The sequence below is a fragment of the Diplotaxodon limnothrissa genome, linkage group LG3, assembly GCF_057381915.1.
Source record: "Diplotaxodon limnothrissa isolate DT_005_m linkage group LG3, D_limnothrissa_male_GT1.1, whole genome shotgun sequence".
Classification (NCBI taxonomy): Eukaryota; Metazoa; Chordata; class Actinopteri; order Cichliformes; family Cichlidae; genus Diplotaxodon; species Diplotaxodon limnothrissa.
The window spans coordinates 70309002-70328098 of record NC_140598.1 but is presented as its reverse complement, the minus strand read 5'-3'; the positions used below and the strand labels follow the sequence as shown (position 1 = coordinate 70328098).

Genomic DNA, 19097 nt, shown 5'->3' with positions numbered 1-19097 from the left:
TATGAAAAATTAAAAAGGGTAAATTTAACTAGGAAGGAATAAAATATAAATTAAGGTTAAAAATGAAATAACTGTACAACACAAATTAGAATGAAGGGTAAATTTAACTGGGAAGAATAAGATAAAGATAAATATATAAATTAAAGTTGAAAATAAAATAACTGTACAACAAAATACACAATATAGAACTATATAAGAATGTATGAAGAAATATAAATAAATATATACACAATAACAGCAGCATATACACAATAACAGCAGCGTGATTTAAGTAATGAAGTGAAAACAATGTCCAGAATGTCCAGTGTGTGTAAGAACCATATGTGTGGGTCAGTACTGTGTGGTGGTGTGATTGAGAGACCGTATCGCCTGCGGGAAGAAGCTCCTCCTCAGTCTCTCTGTATTGGTCTTCAGGGAGCGGAATCGCTTTCCTGACCTCAACAGAGAGAACAGTCTGTTGTTGGGATGGCTGAGGTCCTTCACGATCTTCCTGGCCTTGGTCCAGCACCGCCTGCTGTAGATTGAGTGCAGGTCAGGGAGCTCGGAGCGGATGGTGCGCTCAGCTGATCGCACAACCCTCTGTAGAGCTCGTCTGTCCTGCATGGTGCTGTTCCCGAACCAGGTTAAGATGTTTCCCGTCAGGATGCTCTCTATGGTGCACGAGTAAAAGTTCCTGAGCACCTTGGAGGGCAGTTGGAAGTCTCTCAAGCGTCTGAGGTGGTAGAGACGCTGACGGGCCTTTTTCACCACGGTGTTGATGTGACAGGACCATGACAGGTCCTGCGTGATGTGAACTCCGAGGTATTTGAAGCTGTCCACTCTCTCCACTGGGCACTTGTTGATGACAGGGGTCTGGTAGTTCCTCTCCTGCTTAGTGCTGAAGTCCACTATCAGCTCCTTTGTCTTACTGACGTTTAGAAGGAGGTTGTTCCTCTGGCACCAGTTCTCCAGATTCCTAATCTCCTTCAGGTAGGCCGTCTCGTTGTTATCAGAGATCAGGCCCACCACGACGGTGTCGTCAGCAAACTTGATGATGGTGGTGGAGCTGGTAGTGGCCACACAGTCATATGTGTACAAAGAGTACAGCAGGGGGCTCAGAACACACCCCTGGGGGGCTCCAGTGCTGAGAGTGGTGGAGGCTGAGACATGTCCGCCCATCCTTACTGCCTGTGGTCTGCCAGTTAGGAAGTTGGAGATCCACTGACACATAGATGAGCTGAGTCCCAGATGCTCCAGCTTGGTGGTGAGTGTGGAGGGAATTATGGTATTAAATGCAGAGCTGTAGTCTATGAAGAGCATTTTAACATAATTCCCCCTTCTAGTGTCCAAGTGAGTGAGTGATGTGTGGAGGAGATGTGTGTTTAAATTAACACTCACGCATTGACTCTGTCGGCTATGTTTTGCCATGCATGCTCACTTTCTTTTGCAGCTGAGGCTGTGTTACTTTTTTTCCGCGGAATTTGCATGTTATCGGCATATGCTGCCATCAGAATTTCGGCCTCAAGCGCTGTAAAATACATTGACCGCGCCTTCTTTCCCTCCGTCTCCATGGTGACTCGCTTAATCTGTGCTCCACTAATCAGGGCTTTATGTATCCTCGTGCGCGCGCTTAATTTGGGGTTAAAGCAACTCCGCGTTGACTGAACTACTTGTTATCAGCCTTTCTGAAACCGAATATTCCGAGTTGGACAGTTCGGGGTTACTCAACCCCGTGTATCATTTTTAACTCTGAGTTTTCTAAACCGGCTTCCTGAAATAGGGCCCAGATATCAGAGCAACAGAAACCTCGGTGATCAGGACGCTAGGACTGAGAACAGGAAGTGGCTCAAACGTCACGGTTTCATAACGTCAGCCTGAACTCCACTCACAGAGTTTCTGTCGTTTTTAAAGTCCCGTGATAAAGGCGGGTCTTTCTGTGAATCCGCACGCTCATTGGCTAATAACTTGAGATTGACACCTCGTTATCCAATGAGCGTGCGGGAACTTCCGACATAAAGTTGTTTCCTTTGAAAAACCAAAGTCTGATTATTTTTGCCTCCACTGACGGAGCCTGTTGTTCCCGCCACAGAGACACAGTAATGTCAGAGCGGTGTTAACACTCACCCTGCCTCAGCACAGCTCTCACTCTCCTCCTGCTCTCTCACACTAAACGGAGGCTCAGCTAAACTCACTTCCTCTCTACTTACAGGAAACCAGCGCTCAGAGGAGCCGACCGGCCTCACATTTCACCCACAGACACGAACAGCGTGGAATTATTTTATGTCATAAGAAGAAACATATTCATGTAAACACTCACCTGCCTCAGCTCCACCTTCCTCCTGCTGCTGCTCTGAACGGAGGCTCAATACTTTCACTTTCACTGCTGCTCCCTAAACACAGAGGATGCTGGGACTTGTAGTTGTTTCCTTCCGGTGCGGTCTTCCTCTTTGTTTGTGTTTGTGTTCAAGTTATTTCGATCATGTAAACATCAACAGAACACGTGAAGCCACACAGAGTTTATATGTCGAGGTGGGTAGGAGGGTTTGGGGAGGGGTCAGAGGGAAGAGGTCTCTCAGTCTTGACAATCCACATTGATGGCATTGCATCTTTCAGCGTGTTTGTGGGTCGATTTGGATGCTCCAGGTGTGAGAGCAGCCACTCAGCCTCTACTGCAGATGTGTTTTGGAAATTAAACTGTACAATATAAAGCGCCTTGAGGCGACTGTTGTTGTGATTTGGTGCTATATAAATAAAATTGAATTGAAATTCAGAATATTCTTAACTTAGCTTTAAAACCAACCCAATCTAACTCTCCTCCACACTCACAAACAAAGACAAACCAACTGACACATCTGAGTCCCTCACTTTCTTCAATCCACTCACTCTCACAAGCTCCACTTAGTCACACTGGCTCTGTTTATTACTAATTACTATTGTCTCCCCAGAAACACTTCCTTTTTGTTTTTTCCTAATTGTGTTTTCGTTTTTTGTATTTGTGTTTTCTTTTTTCCTATTTCAGTTTTTTTTTCAGTATTTCAGTTTTTTTTGCTTTTGCAGCGTTTGTTTTTTTTATTGCCTGTGTTTTCTTAAGTTGCAGTCCGTTTGGCCTCTCAGGGCCACCGTAGCTATAGGCCAAAAATAAATACATAACATCATTTCAATCAGTTTAAAGGTTTATTTGCAAGACACAAAAACAGAAAAAATTAAAAGTTACAAATGTATTGTGCATGAAACAGGAATTCAAACGTGGCTCAGATGTGTGTCACAAGTTAATCTGGCTGTAGGCTATGGCACTTGACCACAGGTGGCGCTAATTGACTTGACTCCATTTGAGTGCGCACAAAGTAAACTGCGCACTTTAGTTGTGAAGCGAAAACGCTGAAATCGCAGTAATAACACGTACGAGGGGAACGATAACGAAGACAAGATGCTCCTGATCGTTACTCTTGCTGTCCTGTGAACAGCATCGGCGTGGTGTTAATGGTTTGCTTTTGTTTTGGCGAGCGCCCCGTGAATGAGAATATGACCAGGTAAACCCGCGACATTTTTAAATAGTTTGTCGTTCAACAGCAACAAGACTGACGGAGTGTGTTTGAGGAAACCTCACAAATGTCACAGATGAAATATTTGGTGTTTATTTGCTGGTTTGTCGGTAGCATCTCCTTCAAAGTAAGTCTACCACACATCTGTTTGACCAACGCCAGTTGATTTGGATCACCGGTCCAAACAATTTGAACGATTGTTGTGTTTCCTTTTGTGTTGAGTTTGACTGATATTTGCTGGATAGCAAATGTTTTAAAGCTATGCAACCTTTATCTGCACATAGCAGTTAAACTGTTTAGATCAATCTTTATTGATAATATACATTATTTATTTATGAATTACTGTGTACACAAGAATAAGTTAATGTATTAAGTTAAACTGGCTGAAATCTTTGTATTATTCTTGTGATTTTTTTTATTGGCCCTGTTTATTTACAGGCCAGGTGACCCTTTAGGGGTTTAAAATGCCGAGCCAATGAACGGCTGGGAGCAGGAATCTTTCTTCACTGAAGCTTCCACTTCCACGGGTCTGGTAGGAAGTTGTCCAAGCCAACAAAACAAACAGACAAAAAATCCATCTATCAATCACCTGGATTACCTGTTGAGAAAGAAAAAAGAGAAAACAAGCAAACAAAAGAGAGCAATATAATAAACAACATCATCGCGATGATCTATGTGAATATAACTGTAAATGCTAAATATTGAATATTATTGTGCAGCACGTAAGATCGACAGCACACAGTGTGCTTTGAGGTAGCAGCCAAGATGCAAGCCAAGTTTATTTATATCGCACAATTCAACAACAAGGTGATCCCAAGTTCTTTACAGAACATTAAAAAACAAAAATGGATAAAAAGCATGATTTAAACGTGACATGCCCGTGAGCTCCGCCGGCAGCCAGCTGTGCCAGAGTGACCGAGCCCCAGGCTGAGAGGCCAAAGGCACCCCACCCCCAAAGGAGCCCGAGCGAGCCCCAGGCTCCAGGCCCCGACAAGCAGTACCTGGACGCCCATCCCCGGACACAAAGAACCACCAATGCACCGATGTCTGAAGGCGTCTGCCACTGGCAGGGGGAGTGGTGGGGGGAGATAGGCCTCCATACCTTGGAGGGCCTGAGATGTCCCCAGAGAGGTGGCGTCTGATACCCGACCTGACATATGGACACAGACAAACAGGCACATACAGATACAAACACCCATTCCCACCCTCATGCTCTCATATGCAATTACTCAGCAGCAGGTAAGCGCATAGCCTCTCCTGGTAGCCCTCAATGTCTACGTGTATTTAAAATTGAGAGGTGGGCAACGGCGCCAGGGGTGAGGTTGTACACCCTGATGTGATTCTGATCTTGGAAACATTAAAGACATTCATAGCCAGACTGCTGACTTTGTGTTTTTATTCAGTCGCCTAACAGAAGTGCAGTGAGAAACGATTTACCCCATCCTGATTTCTTAGCTATTTGCATATTTGCCACACTTACGTGTTTCAGATCGTGAAGCAAATTTTTATGATAGATAAAGATGACCAGAGTCAGCATAAAATAAAGCTTTTACATGTATTGCTGGGAGGTCGGCAGCTCCCTCCACTGCTTGGCCCTCTGTGAAAAACAACTGGGATCCAGCTTCCCTGTGATGCTGAATTATATAAGTGGACAAAAATAAATAGATAGAAGGATGGATGATTGTATTTTGTGTACAATCGTTGAAGTGTAAAAAGGGTTGGCCCTCCGTGGTGCCCTAAGCAAAGTTTGATTTTTGGGGCCCTTTAATAGTGCCAATAATACTGATTAATGATCACCTACTATAAATGTATTTCATTTTCTAATGCTGATGTTGTTGTAATCCACAGTGAAAAATGTCATAAAAACAGATAACAAATTTGCAACTTTCATGAAAAATGTTTTCATTAATATTTAAAAAAAAAAAAAAACACCTCCCCCTGCTGGCCACACAGAGAAACAATAGATAAAACCTGAGAGCTGCACAGTTGCAGCAGTGTGGTTTACGTCATTCTGTTGTCAGCCTGTTTTACACATCGGTGGTTTCTTATTGACGTGTAAAAAGATCTGAAATCGTAGTAAATTCAGCTGCTATTGTGGGCTGCGGATGATTTACACTTAACATTTTAATAACTGGGTATTGAATGTCAGAGGCCCAATGTTCCCTCTAATTTTTCAGGTGTCTGAGCGAACACACAAACTCCCTGAGCGGTTCCTTGGACCACTGTGAGCGACAGCAGACGTGTGCACTGTGGTCACACCGGCATCGAATCCATCCAAGTTTCATGGTTTATTAAAAGAATCAAATTACAGCGTTTACATTTATGTTAGACTACTTTTAATTAACTGCTTCAGCCCATTTATAATGAAAATGTAAACGAAATCTTGTTCATGACCTGTGTAGTATGTTAACACTATTGGAAGCAAAAATAACTTGAACTCCAATTTCGAAAACACAACTTTTTTTTTTTATAAAGCTCTGACTTGTATTATGAGTCTGTGGTCTGGGAGAGAGTCTGTAACTCTCTGTCTGCAAAATACAGGATATAATGACCAATGCTGGGCAATCAATCAATCAATCAATCAATCAATCAATCAATCAATCAATCAATCAATCAATCAATCAATCAATCATTCAATCCTTATTTATAAAGCACTTTTCATACAAAAAAAGTAGCACAAAGTGCTTTACATGGTTAAAAGCAGCCCACCCCACCCCGCCCTCCAACTAACCCCCCACACTCTCATTAACATAAACAATCATGAATACACACATGATTGTGTATCACACACATGTATTCACCCCCCCCTCCAGCCAGGCTGAGAGGACCCCCAGAGCCCCAGCAGCCACGGTCGATCACAGCCCCGGTGCAGAGAGCCCCCTCCGAGGAAACACTGGAGATATGACACAATAGGATATATACAGGGTAAAAAGATGAAGTAAATAAGAACAGGATACAATATAAATATAAATATAAATAGAGTAAGAAGATAAAAAATGAGTAAGAATAAAATCAATAAATATTAGGTAAAACCTAAATTAATAAATAGAATAACAGGATAGAATAAATAAGCATAAAATAAATAAACGTTAGGTGAAAGCTAAATTAAAAAGGTGGGTCTTGAGCCTGTGCTTACAAACATGTACGTTCTCTGCGGCCCTGAGCTCCTCCGGCAGGCTGTTCCACAGACGAGGACCATACCACTGAAAAGCTGCCTCTCCGTGAGTATGTGTCCTGACTTTGGGAACAGTCAAAAGGCCAGTACCAGAGGACCTCAAGGTCTGCGAGGGTTCATATGGTAAAAGCAGATCTGAGAGATAAGAAGGCCCAAATCAAATTCAAATTCAAATTTTATTTTTCACGCACACAGTCATACACAGTACGATATGCAGTGAAATGCTTGGACAACTGCTCGTGACCTAAAGAAAAAAAAAAAGGAAATAAATAGGAAATAAATAGGAAAAATTAAAAAGGGTAAATTTAACTAGGAGGGAATAAGATATAAATTAAGGTTAAAAATGAAATAACTGTACAACACAAATTAGAATGAAGGGTAAATTTAACTGGGAGAATAAGATAAAATATATAAATTAAAGTTGAAAATAAAATAACTGTACAACAAAATACACAATATAGAACTATATAAGAATGTATGAAGAAATATAAATAAATATATATATACACAATAACAGCAGCTGTACAAGTATTAACTGGAAATGAAGAATATAGTGACCAGTGTTGTGCAATCCACATTATGTCTTGTGCAGTGCAAATATGCTTAAAGTGATTTAAGTGATGAAGTGAAAACAATGTCCAGAAAGTCCAGTGTGTGTGTAAGAACCATATGTGTGGGTCAGTACTGTGTGGTGGTGTGATTGTGATTGAGAGACCGTATCGCCTGCGGGAAGAAGCTCCTCCTCAGTCTCTCTGTGTTGGTCTTCAGGGAGCGGAATCGCTTTCCTGACCTCAACAGAGAGAACAGTCTGTTGTTGGGATGGCTGAGGTCCTTCACGATCTTCCTGGCCTTGGTCCGGCACCGCCTGCTGTAGATTGAGTGCAGGTCAGGGAGCTCGGAGCGGATGGTGCGCTCAGCTGACCGCACAACCCTCTGTAGAGCTCGTCTGTCCTGCATGGTGCTGTTCCCGAACCAGGTTAAGATGTTTCCCGTTAGGATGCTCTCTATGGTGCACGAGTAAAAGTTCCTGAGCACCTTGACCATATGCATACTTTTTATTCAAGCCCAACAAGATTTTAGAGACTAAATAAGATCATTTGATCATTTTTGTGGGGGGAGGGGACATTAACACCAGGTTTTCTCAAACAATTGACACACAACCTGTGAAAATGAATCATTTCAGTAACTACAAGTGTGTGTTCACATTTGGATCGTATAGATATCTGGCAATAAAGCTCAGTCTTCAGAAAATGTCCTTTTCTTTTTGATTTCTTTCAGAGCAGTCTGGAATTGATTTTTGACTAAATAATTAAAACTAATAATAATATATTACTATATTATATTACTAACAAATCCAGGACACCCCTGTTGATCCAGTAGCTCTTAATGAAGTTTGAAATAAGAATCGTGGTGAGTTCATTAGAAATATTTCACTTTTCTTTTTTAAATCAGTCATTACTGGAATCATCTGAAGTGCAAAAACAGTGGGATTATATATGAGAAGGACGGACTCAAAGACTGTCGTGTATCACATATGTATTACATCGATGTCCAAAATCAATGCATCATTAATGAAACTGAAACAAAAGTACTGAATTTCATGTGGAAGACCAAACCTCAGCATTCAGGAAAGTCTTATACAGGAGCAAAGATAATGGACGTTACCCGGAGTTTTCCACTGTGAAACCAGGAATAACAGCTTAAAAATGTTTCTGTGATCTAAATCATTGTCAGCCTGGCAGGCAAATAGCGTGGACACCAAAGTTTGTGAACGTGATAACCTGAGAACAAAGACATGTAGGATTTTAAATCGGTACCATAGGTGTGTCTACTGGGAGGCTGAGGCTTAGCGCTGGTGGCTGCCAGTACTAAGTATTATTATACAACCCTTATTTTAGTGGATCTTATCTTCTTTCCTTGTGTTTCAGTTAGTTTTTACTCAAACTGGGTGTAGAAGGAATCCCTGCAAAGGTTTCTTTTTCTTCTGTGTTATGTTTTATGTATTTCTCAGCTCTTTGCTTCCTTTTTTCTACTTTAAACTTGTTTGTATGCTGGTGTGTAAATGTTCACACTTATCATAAAGTTTAAAAAAGTAGTAGGCGTGGTGATGAGCAGGAACAGGAGTAAAACTCCAGTAAGTGTACCAGTACTGTACCAGTGTGTAGCATTAAAGTCAAACTACAGTGGTTGTAGTATCAGTAGAGTAGTGTTAGTACTAGAGGTGGGAGGAGTAGAAGCAGGTGGAGGCACTGGCTTTAGGTTAGTACTGCCTTTCTCTGGTTCTCCTTTACAACTCATCTCCTTCTCATTTGCTGACAATGTGCAGAGACATCCTCCTTCAGAGCACACCGACTGATGACCCGTCAGCACTGAGCAGCCTGTACATCCTGACAGGACACGAAAGCAGCTACTGAGAGAGGACACGGGGCTTCTCTTTCGACGGTGTTACCAAAGAAAAGCACAGCCTGTCTGTAACTGTGGGGTGGAAACGATGCTCTGTTTCACTGAGGCTGTGCCAGGAAACGGTTCAATGCTGGGAATGACAAATGTTAGGAAGGTATCCTGCTGACTGTCCAGCCTTCACCTGTACACAAGACACCTGTCAAGGTCCTCGCTGGGGTTATAGTTGATAAAGCTTTCTAGCTTTTCTTGTCTATTCAGCTTACCTGCTTAAATCAGACCTTTCTGTTAAAGCTAATGCAGACTCCACTGATCCGCCCGCTCAGTGTGGACGGGAGAATAACCTGAACATGGCCTCTGGGACATCATCATACTGATGTTATGAAGCGCTCAGTCAGGTTTTCTTCTTGATCAGACTGAGGGGCAGACTGAGTGTGTTTTGGTGCCTCAACATTCAGTCATATTCTGTAAAGCCATTTTCTGTCTGCATGCTGCACATAACCTCTTTGGACCAGAGTGCTGTGACACCTACACCTTACACCTGCAGGAGCTGCTCGGCCATAGAAAGCTGCTCTGTGAAGTGCACGGCTTTTTTGCCAGTGTTGATTTTATGGGTTTAATGTAATAACTAATTTTTCACATCATCGTCTGAGTCGTAATCCCAACGAGGAAACCTGGAATGTAAAACTTGATGGACGCTCCAGCTGAAGAGTGAAGTGTCAGACTTTTAATGGATCTTTCAAGCATTAGCGTACTTACAATGGCAGAAACAGTGCCACGTCTAAAGCATAGGAGCCATCTTCATCTCATGCTTCCCATTTCATGCAAGTTTCTTCTCATCCTCAGATGGACAGAATTTGGTTTGCTGACTTCATTCAGTCACACCATACTAGAGCATAAAAAGTGGAAATAAACTGGTCAGTAAGAAAGTGTGATGCTTGAAAGTATAGCGTAAGGACAGCAGCAGCACTGCATTTACAGCTGATATGATGACTTCAGCATCTTTAAAGAACTGTGAAGGAATTATCAGTGCTAACACAACCTTAAGCACGTGATGTGACCGTATACACTGCTTACACTTTCAGTATCCTTACTTAAAGAGAACATCTCAGAAAAAAGTACAGTTAGCAAGAAGCTTTGAGAACAAGGCAGTGTTATTGTATGATAACCACCGTGGTGGTGTAGCTTGTCCTGATAAAAAGTGAATGTGGTCACATTATACTTGTTAACTAAAATGAAAAAATAAAATAATTCCACTACATGGGTAAAGATATTTATGATATTTATGGAAAGGATACTATAAAAGTAACACTGGCCTTTCCATGAGAGAAACTTGAAGTACAGTATGCATGTTGAGATTAATGTTTGTTTAATATGTTTTTGCTACTATGTGAAGATGTGATGTTATTAACAACACAGAATAGACAGAAATAAAGATTTTCATATCTCTTGGAGTTTTATGAAGAGTTTGTTGGGTTGTTCTTCTTTGAATGTGTGGATCGATGCTTCTGCGATTTATATCTTAATCCTTCATCCATCCATTCGCTTCCGCTTATCCTTTTCAGGGTCGCGGGGGGCGCTGGAGCCTATCCCAGCTGTCATAGGGCGAGAGGCGGGGTACACCCTGGACAGGTCGCCAGTCTGTCGCAGGGCCAACACACAGGGACAGACAACCATTCACACTCACATTCACTCGCACATTCACACCTAGTGACAATTTGTATTATCCAATTAACCTATCCCCACAAGCTGCATGTCTTTGGACGGTGGGAGGAAGCCGGAGTACCCGGAGAGAACCCACGCAAACACGGGGAGAACATGCAAACTCCACACAGAAAGACCCCGGCCTGGTGTTGGAATTGAACTCAGGACCTTCTTGCTGTGCGGCAACAGTGCTAACCACCGTGCCACCGTGCTGCCCTTAATCCTTCAATTTGTAAAAAACATTTTGAATTCCGTTTGAGAAGATAAATGAAGGTTCTTGCGTTCAAGTGGAGGCTCTAGCAGACTGAGAAAGTAACTGCATAACTGTGTTATTCCTGCACCCATAGCAGCAAGTAAGTGAAGGCAGTGATGAGGGCTGATGAGTTCTCAGATCACTCAGTCAGTCTCTGAGCGTCACCTTTATTGTGATCGCGCACTTTAAGCTTTCATGCCTGTATTTTTGCACAATTGTGATAATACTGTATTGAAAGAAATCTGTGCACAGACGAACATGGGGTGGCTTTGCTCAGGTAGTAGAGGAAGGTGCTTCAATCCCCGTCTGCATGCCAAATATCCCTGGGCAAGATACCAACCCAGAGTTGCTCTCCGAATGTGTGAACATTACACAGAAAGTGCTTACAGAGAAAAGTGCTTGTGTACACCTGAATGAGGCAAGTTCTTTAAAGTGCTTTGAGTACTATATAAGAACCAGTCCATTTACATCGCCAAAGCACTCAATACTCTCTTTACAAAGTTCTCTGTAGTTTGTTTCTCCAGCACCATATTTGACCGCGGTCAAGTGAGCCCTCACTTACGACCACACAGTCAAGCCAGCTGCACCTAAAATGTTGTTGCACTATTCTTATGCATATTACGGTACGGGTGCCGACTGGCTTAGAAAAGCAGTCTTTTGTGTCCTGACACTATTGTACTTCACAATCCACTCCCAGTTTTGGTTCATCTCCACTTTTCACCCTGTGATCCACACCCAAAATTACTGTACGGTTTTCCAGAAAATCAACAGTAAACTTTACCCAATTTACAGTACTGTACTATATATTTTCTCATCTTTGAGCTCAGATTACAGGAAAACTGTAAGAGGTGACACTGATATTTCACTGGATTCTGACTCTGGGTGACCCCCACTCTTCACCCTGTGATCCACACCCCAAATTACTGTACTGTTTCTGAGATTGCTGTGTTAACCCTCTCAAGGCAGGCGTTGCAGATTTGCAACAGTTAAAAGCTAACAACCTGATCACCCCACATACATATTTTATGAGTTTTTTTTACTCAGAAGCACCACTGCAGGTATTCTTTTGTGCATTAGCAACAAAAACTTAATTTGAGCCTGTGAGGGTTAAGCATGAGTATGACAAAGGCTAAGAAAATATACTGCCTGAAATAATATCAAATTTAAACAACAAATTACAAAATTGCCACACCTGCTGTTATTGCCAGGTGTTCGATAGAGCATTATTTAGTCATAAAAATACATATCATTGAAATATCATCAGTAAGAGAAACACTCTCACTATGTAAGACATGTTAGCAAATTCAGTTAATAAATATTGTATCAAATCTATACAGATGTTTGAAGGTATAATGCAAAGCATGTTTGTTTCTTATGGCTTACAAATGTGTTTGCCTTTAACATAATTTACATTTCATTTATACAGTTTCACAGACGAAACAAAATAGGTTTCCTGAACTGTTCTTCGTGGCCCAAATTTTGAATCCTTTTGAGGGTGATGCATTATCCATGAAGGTGGGAAATTTGTTCGTCGATCTCTGACCCTCGCTGACTCTGACGCCTCCTAATTCTGCTTCCAGCCTCGCTGATTAATTTGTTGTCACTGATGCTGTCACCAGTTGTACACAACATCTCTGTTTGTCCACCAGTCTAATCTGTAATTCAGGTGAACCCAGAATTACCTGCATCTTTGTAATGTTTCAGAAAATATACACTATATGTTGATGGGCTTTGTCCCACTTTTCTTTCCTTTATAAGTAAGAATCTCTGTGGTTTTAATGACAATTCATATACAGATTGTGGAGGACATTTTATTCAACACTCAAAAAAGTTCCTCACCAGCAGACTGTAGTACAATTTCAGCCCACCATTAATAAACCCATCCAATGCAGCGTTATCAGAGAAATTATGTGTTATGTTTGTATGTAAAAACAAGATCTGGTGACAGGGAGTACAGCAGATGGGATGGTGTGATTCTTATCTCGCCAGCCTCACTTTAGGGCATGCGAACATATCGGAGTCCACTCGCATATATGCCACAGTGTGTGTTTGACGTCTCATTCGCAGCAGATCGCTTGCAGACTGCAATTATATTGACTTCTGCGTAAGTACAATCTACACAGTGTAGTCAGTGACTACAGAAGCCATCTGCCCAGCAGGCAGACCCTAAGCCTCAACAGCAGCCACTAGGCCCAGGATCCTACTGCTCCACCAGGCCCAGGATCCTCCAGCAGCCACTAGGCCCAGGATCCTACTGCTCCACCAGGCCCAGGATCCTCCAGCAGCCACTAGGCCCAGGATCCTACTGCTCCACCAGGCCCAGGATCCTACTGCTCCACCAGGCCCAGGATCCTCCAGCAGCCACCAGGCCCAGGATCCTACTGCTCCACCAGGCCCAGGATCCTCCAGCAGCCACCAGGCCCAGGATCCTACTGCTCCACCAGGCCCAGGATCCTCCAGCAGCCACTAGGCCCAGGATCCTACTGCTCCACCAGGCCCAGGATCCTCCAGCAGCCACTGGGCCCAGGATCCTCTACCAAGGCACCAACAAGTAAATCAACAGTGACAAGACGGTGAACGGAGCGAGCAAGACAACAAGCTCAATGGGGCCTAAGAGAACACCGAACGCCGATGAAATTGAGGACATCAAAAAGTCATTGGACTTTCTAACTGAGGAAACATCGGCTATCAAGCTACAACAGAAATATATCCTAGACTTAGTCGAGGAAATAAGGTCGCTACGTAACCAGAATGCAGAGAAGGAGAAACGGATCGTCTATCTGGAGAGCAGGGTCGCGGACCTGGAGCAATATACCAGAATGAACGACGTGATCATCACAGGGCTGTACATAAAACCCCGGTCATATGCTCGGGCTGTGACTGCTGGCAGTAAAGAGGAGCAAGGAGATCTGGATGGGAGCTCTGCGGAGCAACAAGTAGCTGGTTTCTTGCAGTCGAAAGGGATCGACCTGGACTGTAATAACATCGAGGCATGCCACCCCTTGCCCAGGAGAAATGCTAGTGATAAACCAGCTATCATCATAAGATTTGTAAACAGGAAACACAAGAATGCACTGCTGAAGCAGGGGAGGAAACTAAAAGGATCGAACGTCTACATGAATGACCATCTAACCAAATCCAATGCTGACATAGCGAAGAAAGCACGATACCTAAAGAAACTTGGTAAAATTCAGAACACCTGGACTGCAAACTGTAAAATATTTATAAAGCTCAACGGTACACCGGAGGAAGCCAAGGTGCTGGTCATCAAATGCATCCAGGATCTGGAAAAATATTAACAGGTCACTTGACTACAAAGGCAAGGAGCGGGACAAACAATCTACAGTCATCAAAGCAGGCAATAGAAGACAACAACGGAAGCTAAAGCGTAACGTATTCAAGTATGAAACAATCAATTAATTCATTATCTGGGAATTATACATTGCTACCACAAAGGATTGCTAATCAGGAGATAAATTCACCAGTAAACACGGAATACAAAACACACTTCACAGAGCAGGACATTGATCCAGAACTGAACTTTTTTAACATCAAAAATACCTGCTACTATCATACTGAAGAACAATTCAACAAAACTGTCAAGGTCGACGGCAAAATATCTATAATCCACTTTAATAGTAGAAGTTTATATGCAAATTTTCACAAAACAAGGGAATATTTAAGCAAATTTACACATCCATTCAGTGTGATTGCAGTATCTGAAACATGGATTAATAAACAGAAAGGAGAGGACTTTGTAATAGATGGATATGAATTAAATCTTACAAATAGAAAGAATAAGAATGGCGGTGGTGTGGCCTTGTTTGTGGATAAAAATTTAAAATACAAGGTGGTAGAAAAAATGACGATGGCGGTAGATAATATATTAGAGTGTGTAACAATAGAAATTAGTATGGGAAAAGAGAAAAATGTCATTGTAAGCTGTATATACAGAACACCAGGTTCTAATATTGAAAATTTTAAGGAGTGGGTAGATAAAACATTCATTAGGACAAATCAAAAAGTCATGTTCATTTGTGGGGATTTTAACATAGATCTACTAAATCCAAACAAGCAGAGAGCGACAGAGGAATTTATTAATACAATGTATAGCTTGGGACTTTTTCCAGTGATCACTAAGCCCAGCAGGATTACAGCACAGTCGGCAACCCTAATAGACAATATATTTACTAATGAAATAGAAAATAGAACCATAAGTGGTCTCCTAATTAATGACATCAGTGATCATCTACCTGTTTTTATAGTGTATAACAGCAATTACAGGAAGGTTAAACAGCAAAACACAATCAAATACAAACGAGTGAGAACAGAAGAGTCAATAAACGCATTCAAAAGTGATTTACTCAAGCAAGAATGGGAGATGCTGTATAAGGAAAAAAATATTGATAAAGCTTATGAGATTTTTTTTAGGAAAATTTAAACTGTTATATAATAGTCATTGCCCAGTAAAGAAATATAGTAAAAAACAAAAATATGCAGAGTGCCCATGGATTACAAAAGGATTGCAAAATGCATGTAAGAAGAAAAATACCTTATACAGAGAATTTATAATGAACAGAAGTACAGAAGCTGAAAATAAATACAAGAAATATAAAAATAAATTAACGAGTATTTTAAGGTCATGTAAAAAGGAATACTATGAAAAATTACTGATTATGAATAAAAATAATATTAAAGGGATCTGGAAAACATTAAATACCATCATCAAAAAGGGCTCGGGGCAGGCAGACTATCCTTCGTATTTCGCAAATAATGATAGAAATATTACTAATATGAGAGATGTGGTAAATGATTTCAACAAATTCTTTGTAAGTGTTGGGCCAGACTTGGCTGAAACAATTCCTGATATAACAGATTCTGTAGAGAAAGAAACTAGACTCATTGACCGCAATCCTCATTCAATGTTCTTAACGGTGGTGGAAGAAATGGAAATCATTGATATTGTTGGGAAATCACAAACAAAAAACTCTACAGACTCTGACGACATTGATATGGAAATCGTTCAGAGAGTGATAGAGGGCATTTCCAAACCCTTAACACACATTTGCAATTTGTCCTTACAAACTGGTACATTCCCAAAACAAATGAAAACAGCTAAAGTAACACCACTGTTTAAAAATGGTGACAGACACCAATTCACAAATTATAGGCCTGTCTCTCTACTTTCTCAATTTTCAAAAATACTGGAAAAAGTCTTTAGTAATAGACTTGACAAATTTATAGATAAACACAAAATAATAATGGATAGTCAGTATGGTTTCAGATCAAATAGATCAACATCATTGGCATTAATGGAACTGATCGAAAATATCACCAACAATATAGATAAAAGACAATGTATAGTTAGTGTATTCATTGACCTAAAAAAAGCTTTTGACACAATTAATCATGACATATTACTTGATAAACTGGAGTACTACGGCATTAGAGGAGTGGTGTTAGAATGGGTAAAGAGTTATTTGAGAGACAGGCAGCAATTTGTGAAAATTGGGGAATATCAATCAGAGTGTATGGACATTGTTTGTGGAGTTCCGCAGGGGTCAGTATTGGGACCAAAGCTGTTTATCCTCTATATCAATGATATATGCAGAACATCAGATATACTACAGTTTATTCTATTTGCAGATGATACAAATATTTTTTGTACTGGAGAGAACTTACAGCAGCTTTTGGAAATTGTCACACAAGAAATGATTAAACTGAAAACATGGTTTGATAGAAATAAGTTATCATTAAATTTGGAAAAAACTACATTTATGTTATTCGGAAATTGTAAAAAAGATGCAGGAGCAAAATTATTAGTAAACAATGTTGAAATAGAGCAAGTTTCGGATACAAAATTTCTGGGTGTGATAATAGATAACAAAATCTGCTGGAAACCTCACATAAAGCATATACAAGCCAAACTGTCAAGAAGCATCTCCGTACTAAGTAAAGTTAAATATTTTTTGCCTTCCAAATCACTCCGGGTGCTTTATTGTTCACTTATATTGCCATATTTGGAATACTGTGTGGAAATTTGGGGAAACACATATAAAACTGCACTTCAACCAATATGTAAAATTAAAAAAAAAAGCAATCAGGATGATTAATAAAGCAGGATTTAGAGACCATACTAACATCATGTTTTTGAAATTAAAAATACTGAAGTTTATGGCTCTTATAAAATATAAAACTGCAAAAATTATGTACAAGGCCAGATACAATATGTTACCAGGAAATATACAGAGGATGTTCTATGACAGAGAAGGAGACTATGAATTGAGGGGGAAATTGAATCTAAGGATTCTTAAAGCACGGTCAAAGGTTAAAACCTTTTGTGTCACTATTTATGGGGTAAAACTGTGGAATAGTTTTACTATAGATCTACAGCAATGCTCAGGAATTAGTAAGTTCATGAAAATACTTCGAAAACTGATTTTGGAAGAATATGATACCGATAAAGATGATCACCCATTGTATGTATAAAAATATCAAATTATATCCAAATTATATCAATCACGGTAGCCATGTTTATATAGGTTCTCCTCGTGTATCGTGTGGAGTATGTGATGATGGGAATTAGGTGAATTATGTGGGATCAATAAGATGTTGAGCAGGGGTAGGAATTAATAAGTATGTTCATACTTCTTCCTACTCCTTTTCAGACCAAACATTGTTACATTATGTCAGACGATTTTGTTTTTCATTATATATTTTTTGTTTATCTGAACACATACGTGTGTGTGTGTATATCTACATATATATTCGTATCTGTAAATGAAAATATATGTAGTGTGTATATATTGTTTTTTGTTTTATATGTCTGAAACAAATAAAGATACAATACAATACAATACAATATGTACTGGTAATCTATTTATCATTTATCATGATTCCTGCTCTGATGATTACTTTCTTCTCCTTCTGTAATTTTAACAGATAAAGGATGTTGAACATTAAGCTCCAAACAGGATGAATGAGGAAGACCACAGAGGAGAATCGTGGATGTAGTGAAAGAATACATGCAGATGTTTTTTTCATGGTGGAGGAGCAACTTCTGATACCATCTTAAAGAAAAAACACATAAAATTGAAGAGTAAAAATAATGACAACAATATGTCTAAATTTTTTATTAATTCTTTAGAGCAAATGCAGTCTTGTCATGGTCAGAGTTGCCCACTCATGTTTAACTAATTCAAATACAATTACTGCATTTAAATGCTTATGTTCTAATAAAAGGCATCGTTTAATACTTCTGCCATGACAACCCAAATAAATCAATGAGAGGGAAACGGGAAGATTAGTCATCAGGCAAGGTTTACTGTTCATTTACCATGCCTTGATAACAGTAAGCTTAACAAAAGAAAAATGTTGGGGACGAGAAAAGGTGTTCTGTCAAAACATCCTACCGTAGCGTAAATTTATAGTCTTGTCTATCAATCCGTGCTAACTTATCAGAATATTCTACCTTACGTGGATAATGGCTCTGTCGTATAGGTAGCACGTTCAGATGACCCAATCACACTATTAAAACATGCTTCCTGCTGGGATTTATATAGGTAGCATGTTCAGATGACCCAATCACACTATTAAAACATGCTTCCTGCTTGGATTTATATAGGTAGCATGTTCAGATGACCCAATCACACTATTAAAACATGCTTCCTGCTTGGATTTATATAGGTAGCATGTTCAGATGACCCAATCACACTATTAAAACATGCTTCCTGCTGGGATTTATATAGGTAGCATGTTCAGATGGCCCAATCACACTATTAAAACATGCTTCCTTCTTGGATTTATATAGGTAGCATGTTCAGATGGCCCAATCACACTATTAAAACATGCTTCCTTCTTGGATTTATATAGGTAGGGTGTTCAGATGGCCCAATCACACTATTAAAACATGCTTCCTGCTTGGATTTATATAGGTAGGGTGTTCAGATGACCCAATCACACTATTAAAACATGCTTCCTGCTTGGATTTATATAGGTAGCATGTTCAGATGGCCCAATCACACTATTAAAACATGCTTCCTGC

At 40.3% G+C, this 19097-nt stretch overlaps 2 protein-coding genes across 2 annotated transcripts in view; one reads left to right on the top strand and one right to left on the bottom strand.

Annotated features, from left to right (window-relative positions):
* LOC146637675 (protein NLRC3-like) overlaps positions 1-19097 on the bottom strand; it is a 121518-nt gene that overhangs the window by 42351 nt on the left and 60070 nt on the right. The gene's annotated exons all lie outside the window — the stretch shown is intronic.
* Positions 13636-14392, top strand: LOC146637677 (uncharacterized). The gene has a single exon (XM_085349786.1). The coding sequence runs from the start codon at positions 13657-13659 to the stop codon at positions 14350-14352; it is 696 nt and encodes a 231-aa protein (XP_085205912.1). The 5' UTR covers positions 13636-13656; the 3' UTR covers positions 14353-14392.

What these genes read in the sequence shown, in the direction of transcription:
- LOC146637677 (XM_085349786.1), top strand. Translation starts at nt 13,657, where the DNA reads ATGGGGCCTAAGAGAACACCGAACGCCGATGAAATTGAGGACATCAAA.